General features: G+C 53.5%; 6 protein-coding genes across 6 annotated transcripts; 3 read left to right on the forward strand and 3 right to left on the reverse strand.

The window, feature by feature from the left end:
- Nucleotides 1-1,091: 1,091 nt before the first annotated feature.
- M409DRAFT_26797 (uncharacterized protein) lies at nucleotides 1,092-2,270 on the forward strand (the record flags this gene model as incomplete). Its single annotated transcript, XM_033808276.1, has 3 exons — nucleotides 1,092-1,351; nucleotides 1,425-1,484; nucleotides 1,541-2,270. The coding sequence occupies 3 exons, from the start codon at nucleotides 1,092-1,094 to the stop codon at nucleotides 2,268-2,270; spliced, it is 1,050 nt and encodes a 349-aa protein (XP_033663833.1).
- A 504-nt stretch (nucleotides 2,271-2,774) lies between these two features.
- On the reverse strand, nucleotides 2,775-4,053 carry M409DRAFT_68887 (uncharacterized protein; the record flags this gene model as incomplete). The annotated part of the gene is made up of 2 exons (XM_033818031.1): nucleotides 2,775-2,792; nucleotides 2,896-4,053. The coding sequence occupies 2 exons, from the start codon at nucleotides 4,051-4,053 to the stop codon at nucleotides 2,775-2,777; spliced, it is 1,176 nt and encodes a 391-aa protein (XP_033663834.1).
- A 218-nt stretch (nucleotides 4,054-4,271) lies between these two features.
- Nucleotides 4,272-5,671, reverse strand: M409DRAFT_26799 (uncharacterized protein; the record flags this gene model as incomplete). Its single annotated transcript, XM_033808277.1, has 3 exons — nucleotides 4,272-4,445; nucleotides 4,500-4,868; nucleotides 4,919-5,671. 3 exons carry the CDS (start codon nucleotides 5,669-5,671, stop codon nucleotides 4,272-4,274), a joined length of 1,296 nt encoding a protein of 431 aa, XP_033663835.1.
- A 397-nt stretch (nucleotides 5,672-6,068) lies between these two features.
- M409DRAFT_26800 (uncharacterized protein) lies at nucleotides 6,069-7,848 on the reverse strand (the record flags this gene model as incomplete). The annotated part of the gene is made up of 5 exons (XM_033808278.1): nucleotides 6,069-6,361; nucleotides 6,434-6,659; nucleotides 6,714-6,898; nucleotides 6,951-7,248; nucleotides 7,312-7,848. The coding sequence occupies 5 exons, from the start codon at nucleotides 7,846-7,848 to the stop codon at nucleotides 6,069-6,071; spliced, it is 1,539 nt and encodes a 512-aa protein (XP_033663836.1).
- A 1,981-nt stretch (nucleotides 7,849-9,829) lies between these two features.
- On the forward strand, nucleotides 9,830-11,691 carry M409DRAFT_68896 (uncharacterized protein; the record flags this gene model as incomplete). The annotated part of the gene is made up of 5 exons (XM_033818035.1): nucleotides 9,830-9,906; nucleotides 10,023-10,368; nucleotides 10,422-11,134; nucleotides 11,190-11,305; nucleotides 11,363-11,691. The coding sequence occupies 5 exons, from the start codon at nucleotides 9,830-9,832 to the stop codon at nucleotides 11,689-11,691; spliced, it is 1,581 nt and encodes a 526-aa protein (XP_033663837.1).
- Nucleotides 11,692-12,189: 498 nt separating this feature from the next.
- Nucleotides 12,190-16,614, forward strand: M409DRAFT_57988 (uncharacterized protein; the record flags this gene model as incomplete). Its single annotated transcript, XM_033813785.1, has 1 exon — nucleotides 12,190-16,614. The coding sequence occupies one exon, from the start codon at nucleotides 12,190-12,192 to the stop codon at nucleotides 16,612-16,614; it is 4,425 nt and encodes a 1,474-aa protein (XP_033663838.1).
- Between the last annotated feature and the right edge of the window lie 469 nt (nucleotides 16,615-17,083).

Raw genomic sequence — 17,083 nt, forward strand, 5'->3', positions numbered from 1 at the left:
ATAATGACATGGGCGGTGGTGTTGTTGCTGTACGAGAGCGATGTGTTATGGCCCGGCAGGAACCGTAATGGGCCAACAACTGTTACTCAGAATCACCAGGACCAGAATGGCACGAAAGCACGCGACTTAGAGAGCAAGATGAGGCGAGGAATGGGTTGATCAGCGTGATCGGAGAAGTGGTTTGCGTGCTTGTGAAAGAAACGGCTCGGTGATAGACGTGAAAGACATGGTGGCTCGACTGTATCCACGACAATAAGCGGAGAAAATGTGCATAATTTTTCGGTGTCTTGGTTGTGGATTGTGTGTCTCTCTGGTTCAAATTTGTGGACAACACTACAAGAAAACCTCGTCCACAGCCCTGGTCAGGCTCTGCAGCACGCCCATCCATATCATCCATCGAGACGCACAACGTGTCTCTGCTCTCATGTAATAACCGCACGAGCAAGGAAAGCGCTCCACTCCGAGCCGCCCGCATCGCATCGCAGCACCGAGCGCGCCCCACTGCATTGTCGAAGGTTCTGAATGCTTGGGAGTCAGACGTCTGCGCACCATCCCGGTCTTCGATTGCGACCACGCAGCACGTACGCACGCGTAGCACTCGCCAGATGCATGTGCAATCGCACGTTTCGTCTGGCTATCCTTTCTTTCTTTAGGACCCGACTCTGCCCCTCTCTCGCTCTGTCGTTGTTGATTCTTTGTTGTTGTCCTCTCCCATATCGCTCTAGGCGGATAAGACGCGGAGCTTATCGCTACTTATCATCAGCAACCCACTGGCTCTGACAGGCACAGTCATACTCGCCCTCCAAAACCCCGAGGTATGTATGATATCGTCCTCTCCAATCCCTCGCAAACAGTGGGCCATTCGTTGCTGACTTCACGCCCGCCAGGCGGCATATCCACACTCGTTAATTGCCTCATCGCGCACCTGTCTGAGCCATCTGCGATCGCCTACCTTCCCAATCGCACACCGCTGCCACCGCCAGTGCACGCCTGCATCTACCCGCCGCTGGAAAATCGCGCTGGCCACGCCGTAGCCTGCAAACTCGCGACGGCAATCCCTCCCGTCTGCGAGTCTCACTGCCACTCGTCCAATGCCCGACCGCCCCCAGCATGCCCGGACCCAGTCCCAGGGCCGCAAACTGCTGCCGCCGCATGCCAGGCCGTCCAAGGCTCCCCCATTGAGAAGAGGCACGAGTTATAATCACGCACACCCCCAATCCCATGGCCAACACCACCACTCGCACTCCAAGTCCGGGTCGGGCTGGAGCAAGAAGGTCGGTGGTGCCGCTGAGGAGGACGCACAGCATATCGAGGAGGAGGAGAGCGGCATGGCGAGCTTCTTGCAGTTCTGGTACGTCCACACAACGTGTCTCGTCGCACGGTCTTGGCGATATTGAGGAAGGGCTTGGCTGACTGTTGATCAGTGCTACCTGCGAGAAGCAGATCTTCACGCCTGGTGCGAGTATCTTGTACTGCTCGGAAGCGTAAGTTCATGTGCACAGAACATCTTCGTAGTACTTCCCCTAACATTGTGATACAGCTGCCGTCGGAAAGATGTCTCTAGGCCACCCTCAATCCAGTCGATAGAGGCTGTGAGGTCACCTTCGATCGTGTCACAGTCCACCTCCTACTTCGACCACCACGACATCCTTCCACAAAGGTCACCAACAGTACTTCGACCCGTGTCTCTTGCCATGTCAGACCTTTCGCTGTCAGACTCGAACTCATTGGCCGAAGAAACCATCGACACAACAGAGCCGGGCCACAACGACTCCTCTCGTTACCTCGAACAGTTCTACGCCGACTTCTCTTCCGCAAACTACGCCAGCGGTACCCGTCGACCACGTACCACCCGCGCCTCGACGGCCACAGACAGCAGCAACATACCCTCGCTAGTACACTCACCAAGCTCCTCGTACGGCACTGTCGCTTCCAATGCCTCATACCGACCCCTCCCACCTCGACACAACCCCTTCAGTGCCACAAACTGCAGTACGAAATCGATCGATCTCGTCCTACCTTACGACACCACCACCAACCACCAAAGCCCTTCGATCAGCCCCACGACCCAACTCCTCAAGGACTCGAGCCTCAAGAGCAGTGCAAGCACCCTCACCTCCTTTCGAGTCGCGGAAGGCAACGACATCACATACGACAAACGCACCCCTCAAGCATCGAGGCGAGGGTCTGCGAAGAGCGAAAAGAAAGCCGATCACTCGCTGAAGCAACTCTTCAGCCATGAAGCCATGAAGGCACCGCCGAGGCAGTGATCAAACTTACTATCTCGCTACTTAGATTTTTACATTTTGGAGGATATACTTTTTATGATACCAAAAATTGGGACATTTGGGAAGAGCGGCATAGCGGGATTTGGCGCTGGTGAATTCAAATCTCCCCTCTGAGAGTTTTTTGGAATTGGATGGGATAAAGGAATGTTGGGGAGAAACAAAAAGTTAGTGCGATTATGTCTTGGGAAAATTGGCGTTGTTGGAACAGGAAGGCGGAAATCGAAGAGAGTACGCCGCCGGTCAAGCATTGGCGCTTTTTGGGATGAATTAAGAAGATCATAAGATTTGATCTGAACCCCCTTATCTAATAATCAATCAGACAGGCTATATGTACTGACTGACACGCAAAGCTTGAAGAAAGAGATCCAAATCTCCCTCTTCAGCGAATGCGTCTTTTTGGAAGTAAAATCATACGATGATTTACATTTTACGATCCACTACCACCACCGCGCTGTGAACTCTCACCCGCTGCAACCTCTACGGATCTCACTTTCGTCTTGACGTCTGCCTGTTTGCCGGTATCGTCGCGCCAGTCCTTCCCACTAGTCGTACCACCGCCTCCCTCGGTGGACGTATCGACCAGCTGCTGATCATCCAAAACCTCCACCTGGCCGAGTTCGGAGCCCTCACCATCCTCGTCCGTGTGCAGCGTCATGAGGGCTCTCTTCGCGTCGATTCTTCGTCTCCAAGGTTTGTACAGCAGGACGGACAACCCGCCGAAAACGACGAAGCTCCCGCAGATGCTCCCGCCGATGATGTCGTAATTGTCGCCCGCCACGTCCACGCCGTCCCAGAAGGGGCCGGAGAGATCCGGGCGGATGGAGTGGATCATGGTGAGGAGCTGCAGGACGCCGATGGTGATGGCGACGGCGACCGTGACGGCTGTGAGGACGAGCTGGTAGTATAGCACCGCGATGGTGTCCTTGGCGAGGCGCGCGGAGGTGTACAGGCTCATCATGGCGGCGCCGTCGAAGGTGTCGAGGAGGCACATGCCGGCGGTGAAGAGGATGGGGAAGATGAGGATGAGCCAGATGGAGGTGCCCTTGGCGGCTTGGATGGAGGAGATCCCGAGCAGGGCGACTTCGGAGGAGGTGTCGAAGCCTAGGCCGAAGAGCACGCCCAAGGGGTACATTTTCCAGGGGCGGTCGACGAGTTTGAAGGTGCGTTTGAGGAGGAGGGTCATGCAGCCGGCGCCTTCGAAGGTGAAGTCGAGGGATTGTTCGGCGCCGATGGGGGCCGCGATGGCTTTTTGGAGTTGTTGGTGGAGTTTGTGGAGGATCCAGCCGTTCATGAGGCCGAGGATGATGAGGAAGGCGGAGGAGACGGAGGAGCCTATGATGCCGCCTACGTCGGAGAAGGAGCCGAAGCGGTCTTGGATGGCGGCGGAGCTGGCGGCGACGACGATGGAGGTGATGATTACGATGGTGGAGTGGCCGAGGGAGAAGAAGGTGCCGACGGTGACGGGGCGTTGGCCTGAAGCGATGAGCCGCCGGGTCATGAGGTCGATTGCTGAGATGTGGTCTGCGTCCAAGGCATGGCGGAGGCCGAGGGTGTAGGAGAGGACGGCGGTTGATACGAGGGCCGTGTGGAAGTGGAGGGTGATGCCGACTGCTATCCATACTACGATTTGAACGACGATGAGGAGGAGTATGATGGCGATAGCAGGGCCTGGGAGTCGTCGTATCCATGGGATTCTTTCGTGGTATTGACCGGCTCTCTTCTTCATGCGAGCCACGAACGGCTGCCGTTCTGCATCACCCTCCATACTTGCCACGCCTCACTCAACAGTCTTGTTGGAGGTGAGGGAAGAAATGTTTTCTTCACGGCATGTAGTCAAAGAGCTGCCATGTCACTGCGGATCTCGATGTCTCGCCAGCACTGCTCCAGTGGGGTCCAGGTCCATCCAGCTGCAACATGGCGGGGTATTGCTGCGGTCAAGCTGATAAGAGATATCGATGTGAGCATGTTTCTCTTGTCCTCGCATCAGTTGTGGTATTTGGCCACACAGAGGCTTGCATTTGTGCCACCAAAGCCAAAGCTGTTCGTCAGAGCGGCATTGACACTGTGTTCCTGAGCGGTATTTGGTACGTAATTGCAGTCGAAATCTTCGGGTGGGTCTCCAGCGTTTTCGAGATTCAAAGTCGGCGGAAGAACGTTCTGTTCGCGAGTTAGTATCGAGTAAGCAGTCGCATATTGGTGGGTTCTTCGTACGTGATTGACGGCGAGAATTGTGAATATAGCTTCAACCGCTCCAGCCGCGCCTAACAAATGGCCAATGGCTCCTTTTGTGCTGCTCATGTTAATTTGAGAGGCATCCTCTTTGACATCTTGGCCAAGCAGAAGTCTCTTGATCGCACGGTTCTCGGCAGCATCCCCAAGGCGTGTGGAGGTTGCATGAGCGTTCACATAGTCAATCTGGGACGGCTTGATCTGAGCATGCTTCAATGCTTGTCTCATCGCCAAGTATGCCCCAGAGCCATCTTCCTGTGGAGCCGTCATGTGGTAGGCATCTGAAGATAGTCCGTAGCCTTTGATTTCTGCATAGATATTCGCGTTGCGGGATCTGGCATGTTCGAGTTCCTGGACATCATTAGCCATGGTCCGTCGAGATGCTTGGTTCTGGAGCCAACCTCAAGAACAACCACTCCAGCCCCTTCTCCAATCACAAAACCAGCCCGATCCCGGTCAAAAGGTCTCGAGGCTGCTGTTGGATTATCATTCCACTCTGTAGCCAGGCTGCGAGCTCTCGCAAAGCCGGCGATTGCCAAGGGATGAATGCACGATTCGGCTCCTCCAGCAACCATCACATCGGCGTCTCCAAATTGAATCAGCCTTGAAGCATCACCAACAGCATGCAGTCCCGTAGTACAAGCAGTCGTAGCGGCATGATTGGGGCCTTTGAACCCATACTTGATCGAAACATGACCAGCAGCCAAGTTAATGAGCAGCCTGGGGACGAACAGAGGCGAAACCTTTCGATACCCAGACTCATGGAACGCAACCGAAGTACTGTAGGCTTCATCCAGATTGCCGATACCTGAACCAATAGTCACACCCGTAGCCTCCAGATCGTCTTGCTTGGTCGGATGCCACCCGGCATCTTCCAACGCTTCTTGAGCAGCAGCGATTGCGTACTGAGCGAATACGGCCATCTGTCTCTCCTCGCTCGCGGGCAGCCAGTCTTTCGCCTGCCATCGTCCCTGTTCGCGGCTTCCCAGCGGAACCAGGCCAGCAACGCGGCTAGGGAGTGTGTCGAATTGGGGGCCTTTGGAGGAAGTTGACTCGATGCCGCTTCCCGAGTCGATCAATCGCCGCCATGTCTGCTTGATGCCGGCGGCGAGAGGTGTGATGGCTCCCAGGCCGGTGACGACGACTCTTCTCATCTCATGTCTTGCTCCTTGAGCGGAGATGGACCGCGAGTCGAAACGCAGAAGAAACTAAGTTTAGAGTTTCCTCGAAACGCCAGAGCACGTGAGACAAGGCAGAACGTTTAACCGGCCTGCCAGACTTCACCTTGTGAGTGCTTCAGATCTCGTGGCGATCAATACAAAGGCATGCTGTTCTTCGGGCGACATGAAAGCAGTCATAACACATTGCTCCTAAGAACTCAGGCCCTCGAGAAGTTCAACTCGATCTCGTTTTCGACAAGCCGGATTGCCATGCTCAAACCCCCCTTCGAAGATCCATTAAAGCGGCAAATGCTGTAGGTAAGACAGGTAGCCATTGTTCAAAGCACAGGTTCAAAACGTAGTACATGCTAAAGGGTGACTCTGGTCTACGCTAAGCGTTTAGCTCAGAACAAGATTGCTCCCCAGCAGCGCCAGATTCAATGCTAGAAAACCCACCGTTCTCCCCCGGAAAGAGCTTCACAGCGTTCGTCGCATTGCCGGAGCCATCGATGTTTAGAGGCCATCCGTATGCGACTAGCGAAGTTGGATCATACGCAAATGCACGCCACATATCTTGCATGTAGCTGGCGAGGCCCAATTGAAACGGCGTCGACATTCCCGTCAAAGGGTGTCCCTCTTTGCTCCCGGATGTTCCGAACAGCATGAGAATATGAGAGCCGTGATCTGCCAAACGGAGCAAGCATCCTGGTCAGCATATACAGTTGTGGACTCGACTTGATTCAGCAGCAGACGTACAAGCGCCCATCCATGACAATGGCGAAAGATTCGTGAAGTTGCCAATGTACTCGTAGCGATATGTAGGGAGACCAATCGCGTGTCTCGACTTGGCTTCAATCGCAGCCGGGCATACGAAATTCTCAATGGTGTATTGTTCGGCTTGCGTTCGATTTGGCCCGTTAGGGTCTAAATTCCTGTCAAGCTGTCGTTCGCCTTCGTTGCGGTTTGTACCAATAATGGCTGTCTGAGAGATTTATCAGCGCAATACGGTGAGCCATACCATCGTCTCGATTCTCACCAAATTGGCAATTTTGCCCTGAAGTAATTGCTGCGTGTAGTTCGCGAAGACGAGGGTTTGATCTGGAATGGGCAAAAATGTCGTGTTGGCCTCGTATTGATGAGCAATGTCGTTGAGAACCGAAGCAGGTATAGTACGCATGCATGCCAGAAGTTGCTGTGTGTCGCCAGAGCAATTCAATTTATCTGATAGATGTCAGTTACAGCCTCTTTGCTTGCAATCAGCGCCCAAACTTACTGGCAATGTAAGTGAAGTTCTTCTGCGCAAAATCAAACGACAGAAAGGACGGTGGTGCGAACACGCTGCCAGAACTGCTGATATTTCCCTTGACGATCGGATCTGCGTATGACGAGTATGGGTACATGTCAGTCGCGACACTGCCTGCCGATTGACCCCATAGAGCCATCCGAGCTGGATCTCCGCCAAAAGCTGCTACATTATCACTAACCCATTCAATCGCGAAACGAATGTCTCTCAGGCCAAGGTTCTGCTCTTCAAGTCCGGCACTATTCGGAAAGCCAAATATCTCCAGCCTCTGCGACAAGTTGCTGTCAGCTTATCCTAGCGATACCGAATATGTTCGTACGACATCACCTACGTATTGTATGTTGACGATGATCAGGTTCTGCTTGGCTTGGACCCAACCAGGTGGCTTCTGAAATGTGACGTTCGACGCGCCTTGTGCGAATCCGCCTCCATATAGAAAGATCAGGACCGGCAAGGGTTCGAATGACTTGTTGCTTGGTGGACCAGCTATATTGAGCGTGAGACAATCCTCGCTCTGGGTTCCATTATAGTCGTAGCCAGGCTCGTAAACATCGAACTCGTTTTGCGTGGGAGGTATGAACTGGTAGCAAGCAGCAGAATATTTCGTTGCGTTGCTGATACCGATGCGCTTGGTCGGTGATGTGGGGGCTGCAAATCGGAGGTCGTCCAAAGGTGGTGCAGCGAATGGTATGCCCAGATATTGGGCTACATCCGGGTAGACTGGATCGAGAAGGGGTCGAAACTTTCCAGAAGTGGTATCCACGACCAAAGTGTCCTCGCTGCAGTGGCTACGAGGCGCGGCGTATGTAGTGGTGAGTGAGTTTGCGAAAGCAAAACCAAGAATGGTCATGCGTTTGAGGGAAGTCATTTTCGTGTAGACTGTTTTATCTAGCATGGAGTTGCAAGTAGGGAAGTTCGTGAAAGAAGATGGACGGGTTGACGAGGAAGTATTAAGTGTTGAGATATCAAGGCACCCGTGTGCCTTTTAGCAAAATAAAAAAGCGATTGCACCGTCATCTCTGCGTTAAACAACCGTGCATCCTCAAAGACTTGTCTTCGCATACAAGCCTTTGTTCATCCATCTAAACATCACGGTGCGAGATGTTGTCATGGCTGTGCGAGGGATGAGTCCAGGGAATATACCATTGCGCCGCACGGTGACGCTCATAAACGTTTCTGCGTTTGGACTGGCATACGGCGACGACTTCGATGCCTTGCCGCGTTAGTTTCAGCCCCTTGTTCTGTCCGCTAAGGGATCTAACGGTGATTAAGATAGGTGTACGTGATGCGGGATTCACAACCTGAAAAAGCACCCTAGTCGTAGTTCCTGGAACAAGTCAACAACTCTGCCATCACAATCCAGATACGAACAATTACTGATGCCTCGAGTGGCGGAGATCTTCAAGTCTCAGCTGTTCTCATGCCAGTCAGCTAGTCGTGGACCTGGGCCTCCACAAGTGATCTGTAACCGGAGTGTGTCGTTAGCACGGCGAAGCCATCAGCAAGCAATTCCGGAATATGATATCTGTAAGGAGTCGTCGACGAGAACGCACTCGAATCTCGCCGCCAAACATGCAGGCGAAGAGGGTAAGAGATATATGCATCTTTGGTAGTATACCAACGAGGCACACGGATTATACAGTAGAGTCTGCTAAGGGACAGAGTTGGGATAGGAGCGAGGGCGAAAGCAAGACGTCTCGTTGTTCGGGTCGGCGAAACCTTCGGCCGAGAGAATGGCTGGATCATGCGATTCTTCCTCCTCTTTCTCACCACCTACCATCTTTTCAACAACCACCCTCACCCTCAATGTACTTTCTTGCAGATGCATCAAGACCCAAGCTATGAAGGCCGGCTCTGCGACAATCGTGTACCGAAGCGTCAACTGTGGAAGTCTTGTCCGCAAAGTCTATGCGATCAGCTCGCGCCGGCGGATTGGGAGCTGTACGGATTACCCAAGGCAGTCTACACGATGGGCGCAAGAAGCGCTATCACGCCTACTAAACTACTCGCGCTAGGATCTACAGAATAGTCAACGTTGTGACGATGGTCGACGATCGCAGAGAAGGCCCAATCGTGGATCCAGTCGCGCTAATCCGGACGAGCCTGTACCTCACATCGACACGCCAGCATCTTCCTGGACGGCGTAGAAGCGAACGGGCTGCTTATAGGATGCACAGGCTTCGAACGGACTCAGCTACGCCGAAGACCATTACGGGCAATGAAGGTTGGCCTAACATGTTGTGCGTGGTAGGGCGTTTCCGTGCTTGACAAGCCGAGTTCTGCGTACTGCCAACGTACCGCGAATGATGAGTATTTCATCTGCTTTCCCTCCCGATTGACTTTTGGCTTTGATTACCATACAGTTCAGCAGCACAATGATATCTATCTCTCCCGTTCCATCACCACTTTGCCCGCCAACAACACACCACATGGCCCCACCTCGCATATAAGCTTCATGCCGGGAGCTGCATGTCACGGCCATCACATCAGCGCCATACAGGCCCTTGCAGCCTCTTCCGACCCTCCCATTCGCGCGTGGCGTAAGTCTGGAAGAACAGCTGAAGTTTGGATTTCGTACCTGTTCCTAAATGGAAAATGGGAAGCGAAGAGCCGGTGCTCACATTTCCCGTGGACTGATCGAAAGCTGAACAGCTGTCTCGTGTTGCACAGCAGCTAGGAGGGAGCCTTCTAAAGGCTGAGGATACCCACTCCCTCTTGTCCATATTTCTCCGGCCTGCCTTGCGGATGCTTTTGGACCCACTGCTCCGTGACGACGTCTTGTCGCTCTCGTGTGTGACGAACGAGTTGTCAACGAGAAATCATTTGTTCGCTCTGTTCTCCTAGCTGGGATGGAGAGTCCACCGCCCAGGTTTTCTGAGGGCAGCAGGTTCTCAGAAAGCGGCACTCCACGGTTCACAGAACATTTGTAAGTTGTCCTACCCTCGTGACACACCGTCCATAACTCGATTGACGAGATCGACACTACACAAACAATCAATCTACCGCTATCCATTCGAAGACTGACGGCAATGAAAGTGAAAGTACCGCATCGCCTCCATATCAGCAATACTCTCTACGAGACTTTGATGGGGAGGATGCACCCATTCCTCATTATGGCGATACTGGAATGCCGATGCAACACAGATTGTCGAACAAAGACCGCCCACTCTCACCAAATCCCACAGAAATCTCATCGCCCATACCCGAGTCCTATAGGCCGGATGAGGAGGAGAAGGAAGTGGCCATACCTCCCTTGCACCCTGACGCTGACCGACAAACACCAACTCAAGTAGTGCGACGAAGAGTATGTGGCTTGCCGTTGCTCTGGTTACTAATAACTATTGGCGTTATTGTGGCTCTAGCCATTGGCTTAGGGGTAGGCCTCGGAGTAGGACTGAACAGTGGATCGTAAGTGAGCCGTGCATGGTGCTATGTGGCGAGGCTGATTATGATTCCGGATCATCCGACAGTAGTCAAAATCAAACAGTGAATGCGGAGTATCTCATCGGCGGTGCGATTGACCCAGCATATTACTCTGAAGATGGTGCCTTCAACGGCTCTGGAATTGCGCTGGCTTCGCAGTCATTCTCACGACAGCTCCAAGAAGGTACCCAAGGCAGCCTCGTCACGTACTTTCAACATCACACGGGCGAGATTCGATGGAAGCAACTAAGTCCAGATGGCGACTGGCAAGGAGGCGATGTCTCGGCCGTGGTTGCGAGCGACGCGAAGAACAGCACGCCACTCTCTGCAGTATCCTACGTCTCGCAAGGAGTCAGCACGTGGCACGTCTTCTACATCGATCAGAACAGCACAATTCGGCAGCGCAGCAACGGCAACGGCTCAAATGTCTGGGTCGATGGCCCGATTAACGACATGGATGTAAAGGTGTATGATGCAGATCTCGTGGGGATGCAGGCGTGCTGGTACGGAAACGACTATGGCGATAGCGACTACACCCATACGCCACTGCCCAACGAGGATCCGAAGGCCAACCAAAGCCACGAGGTTGGTATGCACATGTGGTATGCATCTGACAATACGACCTTCCAGCAGCTTGGGTGGAGAGACGGTGACGATACTTGGGAGCAGCAAGCAAACTTCACTCAAAAGAATGGACATGCTGGCGTTGGATGCTACAGTTGGGGCCCTGGGTAAGCGACTCAAACCCACCCGATTTCCTTATGGTTGGCTAATTTGTACATACAGCACCGTGACATACGTTATGATGGTGAATGAGCAGAACGCCGTAGAGGTCTACTGGAAGGATACGAACACCAATATCACGAGCACAGAGGCACATCCCATAAACGAGTGGGTTAAATGTGAGTGATTGAAATTCGCTGGCTCCTTCCCGACGACTGACTGACACCTCATCACAGCCTCCATCTCCATTCCCGGCGTCCATCCGTCCACCTCGCTGGGCTATACAAACTTCTTTTACGCCCAAGATGCCGAAACGCTGCTCTTCAAAGGCTACAACATCACCTGGGCCGCCGAGAACTCCACAATCATCGCCAATGACAACTTCACCGTGCAAGGCGAACCTGGCTTACCCGGCACGCATCTGTCAGTCTCCGCGATCCCCAACACGAGCGGTGGGAACAATCTGGTTGTTTTCTATCAGACGAATGGGAGTGACGTGAGCGAATACACGAGAGATCTCGTCGCTGGGCAGTGGACGAGTGTGGAGATTGATATTCCGACTTGAGCACTCGTGCTTTGTGTGGCAATTTAGCGGGCGTTTGAGTGATGCGATGGATGGATATGTGTACCTATAGCCAAATACCCAATCTTCACGAAGCAATGCGAATGTACGCATGTGATGGAAGGCGTTTCGCTCGATGGCCTGATCATGGTCTCAGGCATTCCTTTACTCGGAAAAGGTACAAATAAGCCATACCGAGTCCGTTAAGATCAGTTCCAATTTTGTTGCAGTAAACCTTGCCTCTTGCTGTAAATGGAAGGATGCATTTACGTAGGTGAGTGAATGTGGTACATGGTCCGAGCCCGTTTTGAGTTTGGGAAGCGCGATCAGAGCACCCGCGCACGCGTCGACTTCACCTCGTTCGCTTCCACCACTCCCCACTCGCAAACAAATCGCCGTCACTCGCCCAGTCTACACCTTTCTACCCGCCCGCTTTGATTCGAAAACCGTAATAAAGCATGCGCGCTCCTTCCGGCGAACACCTGTGAGCGAATCCCGATAATGCCGCGCGCACGCAGAAACCGCGAGTCGAGCCCGCCGCAGGAAGTGAAGGAGGTGGAGGAGCAGCAGGATGAGATGGACGTGGATGGCGCACATGAGTTGGAGTTCGATGAGCCTTTGACGTGGCGCGCGGGCAAGCCTATACCTGTCGCCGACCTCTTGCGCCGCCTGAGGACACTGTACGAAGAGCTGCAGACAATCCAGCAGGAAGATGCGCATCGCAACTCGACGGTACCCAAGGCGCAGGAGCTGTCCAGCCCTCTACTGCTCGGACACAAGGACAGTGGTGTCAAGGCATGGACAGTGCTATGTATCATTGAGATGTTCAGGATATTGGCACCGGATGCGCCGTACAAGCCCAGCCAACTCAAGGACATCTTCAATTTGTTCGTCTCGACCATCATCCCCGCACTGGGCAGCCCGAACGACCCCTACAATACACAGCATCTTACGGCACTTGCGTCGCTCGTGACTGTCAAGAGTATCCTGCTGCTTTGCGACGCACCTGGAGCAGACACCCTGATCCTCAATCTGTTCACGAATTGCTTTGACGTCGTGTCGGGAAACATACGAGGAGGCGATGTAGACCAGATCTCCAAGAATGTCGAATACAACATGACAGGGATGCTTTGTGCATTGGTCGACGAGTCACCAACTTTGCCACCGGGCGTCATCGACATACTGCTCGCGCAATTCCTGCGCGCTGACCCAAGTGTGCTGGCGAAGAAGAAGGGCGATACTCAGACTCCACTTCCACGAGATGTATCCCCAGCTTACAACATGGCACGTTCTGTCTGCAACACCTGCTCTGACAAGATGGTACGCCAGATTGGCCAGTACTTCAACGCTGTCCTCATCGATGCAACTGAAACAACATCGACGACCAAGCCTAGCAAGTCGAAAGGCAAGAAGCGGACGCATGATGAGAGCGATGACGAGTCTGACAACGGTCTAATAACACCACCATCGGAATCAGACTTGGGTGAAGTTTCCAAAGCACACAATCTACTGCGGGAACTGTGGAGGTCATGTCCAGAAGTGATTCGCAATGTCATACCTCAGATTGAAGTCGAGCTTGGAGCTGAGAATCTTCCTTTACGGCTGATGGCTGTACAAACGATTGGCGACATGATTGCCGGCATCGGTGCCGCTGGACCACCACCACTCACCCCCCTTGAACCCGCTGCTTACCCACCCCAGAGCCTGGACACATACGGCCCACCTGACCTGAACAGTGTTCTTCTTACTCCAGCCGCACCCTACTCGTTCTCTTCGGCATATCCTTCAGGGTATCAGGCCTTTTTCGAGCGATTCCGAGACAAGTCGGCCACGATCCGAAGTGCCTGGGCTACAGCTGTTGCCCGAATCATCCTCACAGGTGGCGGTGGGAAGGGGCTTCAGCATGACCAAGAGACGACTCTCTTGAAATGCTTCGCGGATTCGTTACAGGACCACGACGAGAAGGTCCGCATTAGCGCGATTGACGGAATCTCAGAGTTTGCCTTCCACTCAATATCGCAGAAGCTTGGCGGCTTTGGAGGCGTCAAGGTTGAAGGCTCAATCCTCTTCATCCTCGTGGAGCGCATTCGTGACCAGAAACCTGCTGTCAGGACCAGGGCCATAGAACTGCTGGGCCGTATTTGGGGTGTAGCCGCGGCAGCCATTACTGAAGGCAGCGAGCGGATTAGGGAGCTGTTCGGTGAAATTCCGTCGAAGATTCTTGAGGTCATGTACGTGAACGACAAAGAGCTCAATGCGCTGCTTCAGCGTGTTATGTGGGAGTCCCTTCTGCCGATATCTTTCCCACCGAGGCCCAAGCCGAGCAATGGTGACTCTCAACGAATTGCTGATAGCCAAGTCTTGGAGGAGAAGTCATACGACCCTGATACGCTCCGAGCAGAGCGGATTCTCACTCTGGTGCGCGACCTCGGGGAAAAGGCGAAGCCCGTCTTCTTCTCCCTGCAGCAAAAGCAACCTGGAATGGCGAAGTACATGACTATGCTGCTTGACAATGCCGAAAAGCTCAAAGGAGGCAAGGGTGGCGATAAAGAGGCTAAGGCTCAGGTCGCGAAGCTCACCAAAGCCATTGGAGCCATCTTCCCCGATGCTGCGGAATCTGCGAAGCAACTCGAAGTCTTCGCTAATCACTACGATCGTCGTAATTTCTCCCTGGCCCGGTTCTGCTTGTCGCCTGAAAGCGATTACAAGAAGGTCACCAATGCGATCAAAGAACTAACCAAGCGACTAGAGCAGCCGCAGGGGGGTGCTCCGGATTGCCTCCCTACCTTTGTGCCTTTCTTGCGATCAGCATCGGTCCTGGTCTATAACCGCAGTCATGTTCCAGCTATCATGGAGATCTCACGAACGGACGACAAAGGTCTTGGACAAGCTGCGCATCAGATATTAAAGGAAATAGCCGCGAGAACACCTGAGGTGTTCAAAGTCCATATCCAGGAACTGTGCGAGTCCTTGAAGAAGCAGGCACCCAGTGCTACCACCACGAACGATCCCAGTGCTGTCGACTCCCTGAAAGCATGCGCCGGATTTGCTCGACATTTCCCGGAAGAGCTTGGCAAGGAGAGAGACTTCTACAAAGCCATGGTTAACTTTGCCTTGTATGGAGCACCTCCCAGGGCGGCGAAGCATGCAGTGACGGTGATCATCTCCTCTGCGCAGAAGAAAAACATGTACATCAAGGATATCACGAAATGCGTAAAGAACTTCAAACTGGAGCAGAATGGTGTTCTGGCACAGTTGGCTTCTCTGTCGCAACTGAGGCTGCTGGCCAGCGACGAGACCGAGGATCTGGACGATTCGATTACAGAAATAGCGACCCAGGTACTGGCATCGCCCAGTGATGATGTAGAGGACTTGGACTCAGGCTGGGCAGACGAACTTGATGACGGCCTCAGCGCGAAGTTGTGGGCTCTGAAAATCGTGGTCAACTCCTTGAGAGGGCATGTGAAAGACCTGGAGACGCACGAGTCGAGCGAGCAGGTCAAGGAACTGTCATCGCGTGTGTTCAAGCTTCTCAATACTCTCATTGAGCGGGATGGAGAACTCTCCAAGGCAGACAACGCCACGCCAAAACATTACCGATCGCACCTGCGTCTGGCCGCAGCAAAGCTCATCTTGAAGTTGTGCTGCAGCAGAGTTCTGGAGAAACACTTCTCGCCACGAGACTTCAATCGGTTGACAAAGATTGTGCAAGACCCGCTATCGCCGGTACGTGCGGCATTCAATGTCACTCTCAAGAAGTACCTCAGCTTGGGCAAGCTGCCCCGACGCTTCTACGGGTTGATGTTCCTCTACGCCTTCGAGCCGATCAGGGATACCAAGGAAAGGACTGTCACGTTCTTGAAATCGCGAGCAAGCGCATACGCCAGCGCCGGCGACCAGAACTTTGAGGGTGTGCTTTCTCACTACATAAGCCTGCTGGCTCACCACCAGGACTTTGCACCTGATGATCTGGAAGATTTTGTGGACTATACCGTCTTCTACTTGAAGATTGTAGCGACTGAGAAGAACCTGCCGGTACTGTACAGCGTTGTGCAGAAACTGAAGAGTGTCCAGGATGGCATCGACCCCGATAAGAGTGAGAATCTGTACATCCTCTCTGATCTGATTGAAGCCGTCATGCGATACTTCGCAGAGTTCAAAGGATGGTCACTACAGATTCTCCCCGCCAAACCCAAGTTACCAGCTGGAATTTTCGCAGCCATGCCAAGTCACGCTATGGCCCAGGAAATCTCAGAGAAACAATTCCTCCCCGAAGAATTTGTCGACGCCCTCGAGGGGATGGTGAAGGACAGGATGCGAACGAAGAAGCGCAGACACGTTGATGATGCGTCTAAACCAGCAAAGAAGGCCAGAACATCGACGGCAAAGACCCCAAAGATTGAGAAGGCACGCAAACCACCAAAGCAGCCCAAAGTCGCAAAGGCAGGCAAGACACCCAAGAAGCGGGCGGGTGATGCAGTCCCGTCGTCAGAACGTAGAAAGAGCTCGCGGAATTCGAATGCGAAGAGCTACGCGGGCATGGCTGATAGCGGGAGTGAAGTCGAGGAGGTCGAGGAGGAGGAGCAGGAGGAAGCAGAGCAGGAGGAACAGGCATCCGACGTCGACGAAGAGCCCGAGGCGAACAAGGAGAACGAAGAGCTCACATCGACACCTCTAACAAGTGACCCCGTGCCAGTCCCAGCTGCCACGAAGAAGACGCCCCGGAATGACAAGACCGCCGCGTCTCGGAAACGTTCAGCTCGTGCGGCATCCAAGAAGTCACCACCCAAGGCAACGAAGACGAAGACGCTGCCTACTCGCGGGAAGGGGCGCACGCGGAATGCGAAGAAAGAGAGGGACGTCATGTCCATACCGAGTGATAGCGATGCGGAGCTGTCTGACGCCCCGAGCGAGCTGGAGGCTTGAAGGCGCACAGTGTTTGCGATACCCACCCATCCACCATGTTTATACTGCTTCTGCCTGGCATCGCTATCGCATTGCTTCTTTTTCCAGTTCCTCGACAGCGATGGCGTTTCAGCGATGGCGGAGAATGCCGCATGAAAAATGAAGGCAAGAAAGGGGCGTTGTTTGGGGGCCGACTTCTGTTTGCCCTACAGGGATGGAGCTCCTGTGCACAGTGAGATCATGAACAGGAGATAGTGGATGGTGACGGCACCGTGATGACGGTCTGGTGATAGTGCAAGTGGTGTGTAGCGACTTAGCTCTGAACATATCCAATGAATGAATCCAACCGATGATTCCACATCACCTCACGAGAATCATCTCGTGGGATAAGTATCGATTGCCTTGTGTGCGGTCCTCGTCTTTGAAGAATGTGAGGTCACTGAGTGGTGCGAGCAGGGCGTCAGGAATGAGCAGATTAGGTCTCTTTGTC

The sequence above is a fragment of the Zasmidium cellare genome (genome assembly GCF_010093935.1).
Source record: "Zasmidium cellare ATCC 36951 unplaced genomic scaffold M409scaffold_33, whole genome shotgun sequence".
Classification (NCBI taxonomy): domain Eukaryota; kingdom Fungi; phylum Ascomycota; class Dothideomycetes; order Mycosphaerellales; family Mycosphaerellaceae; genus Zasmidium; species Zasmidium cellare.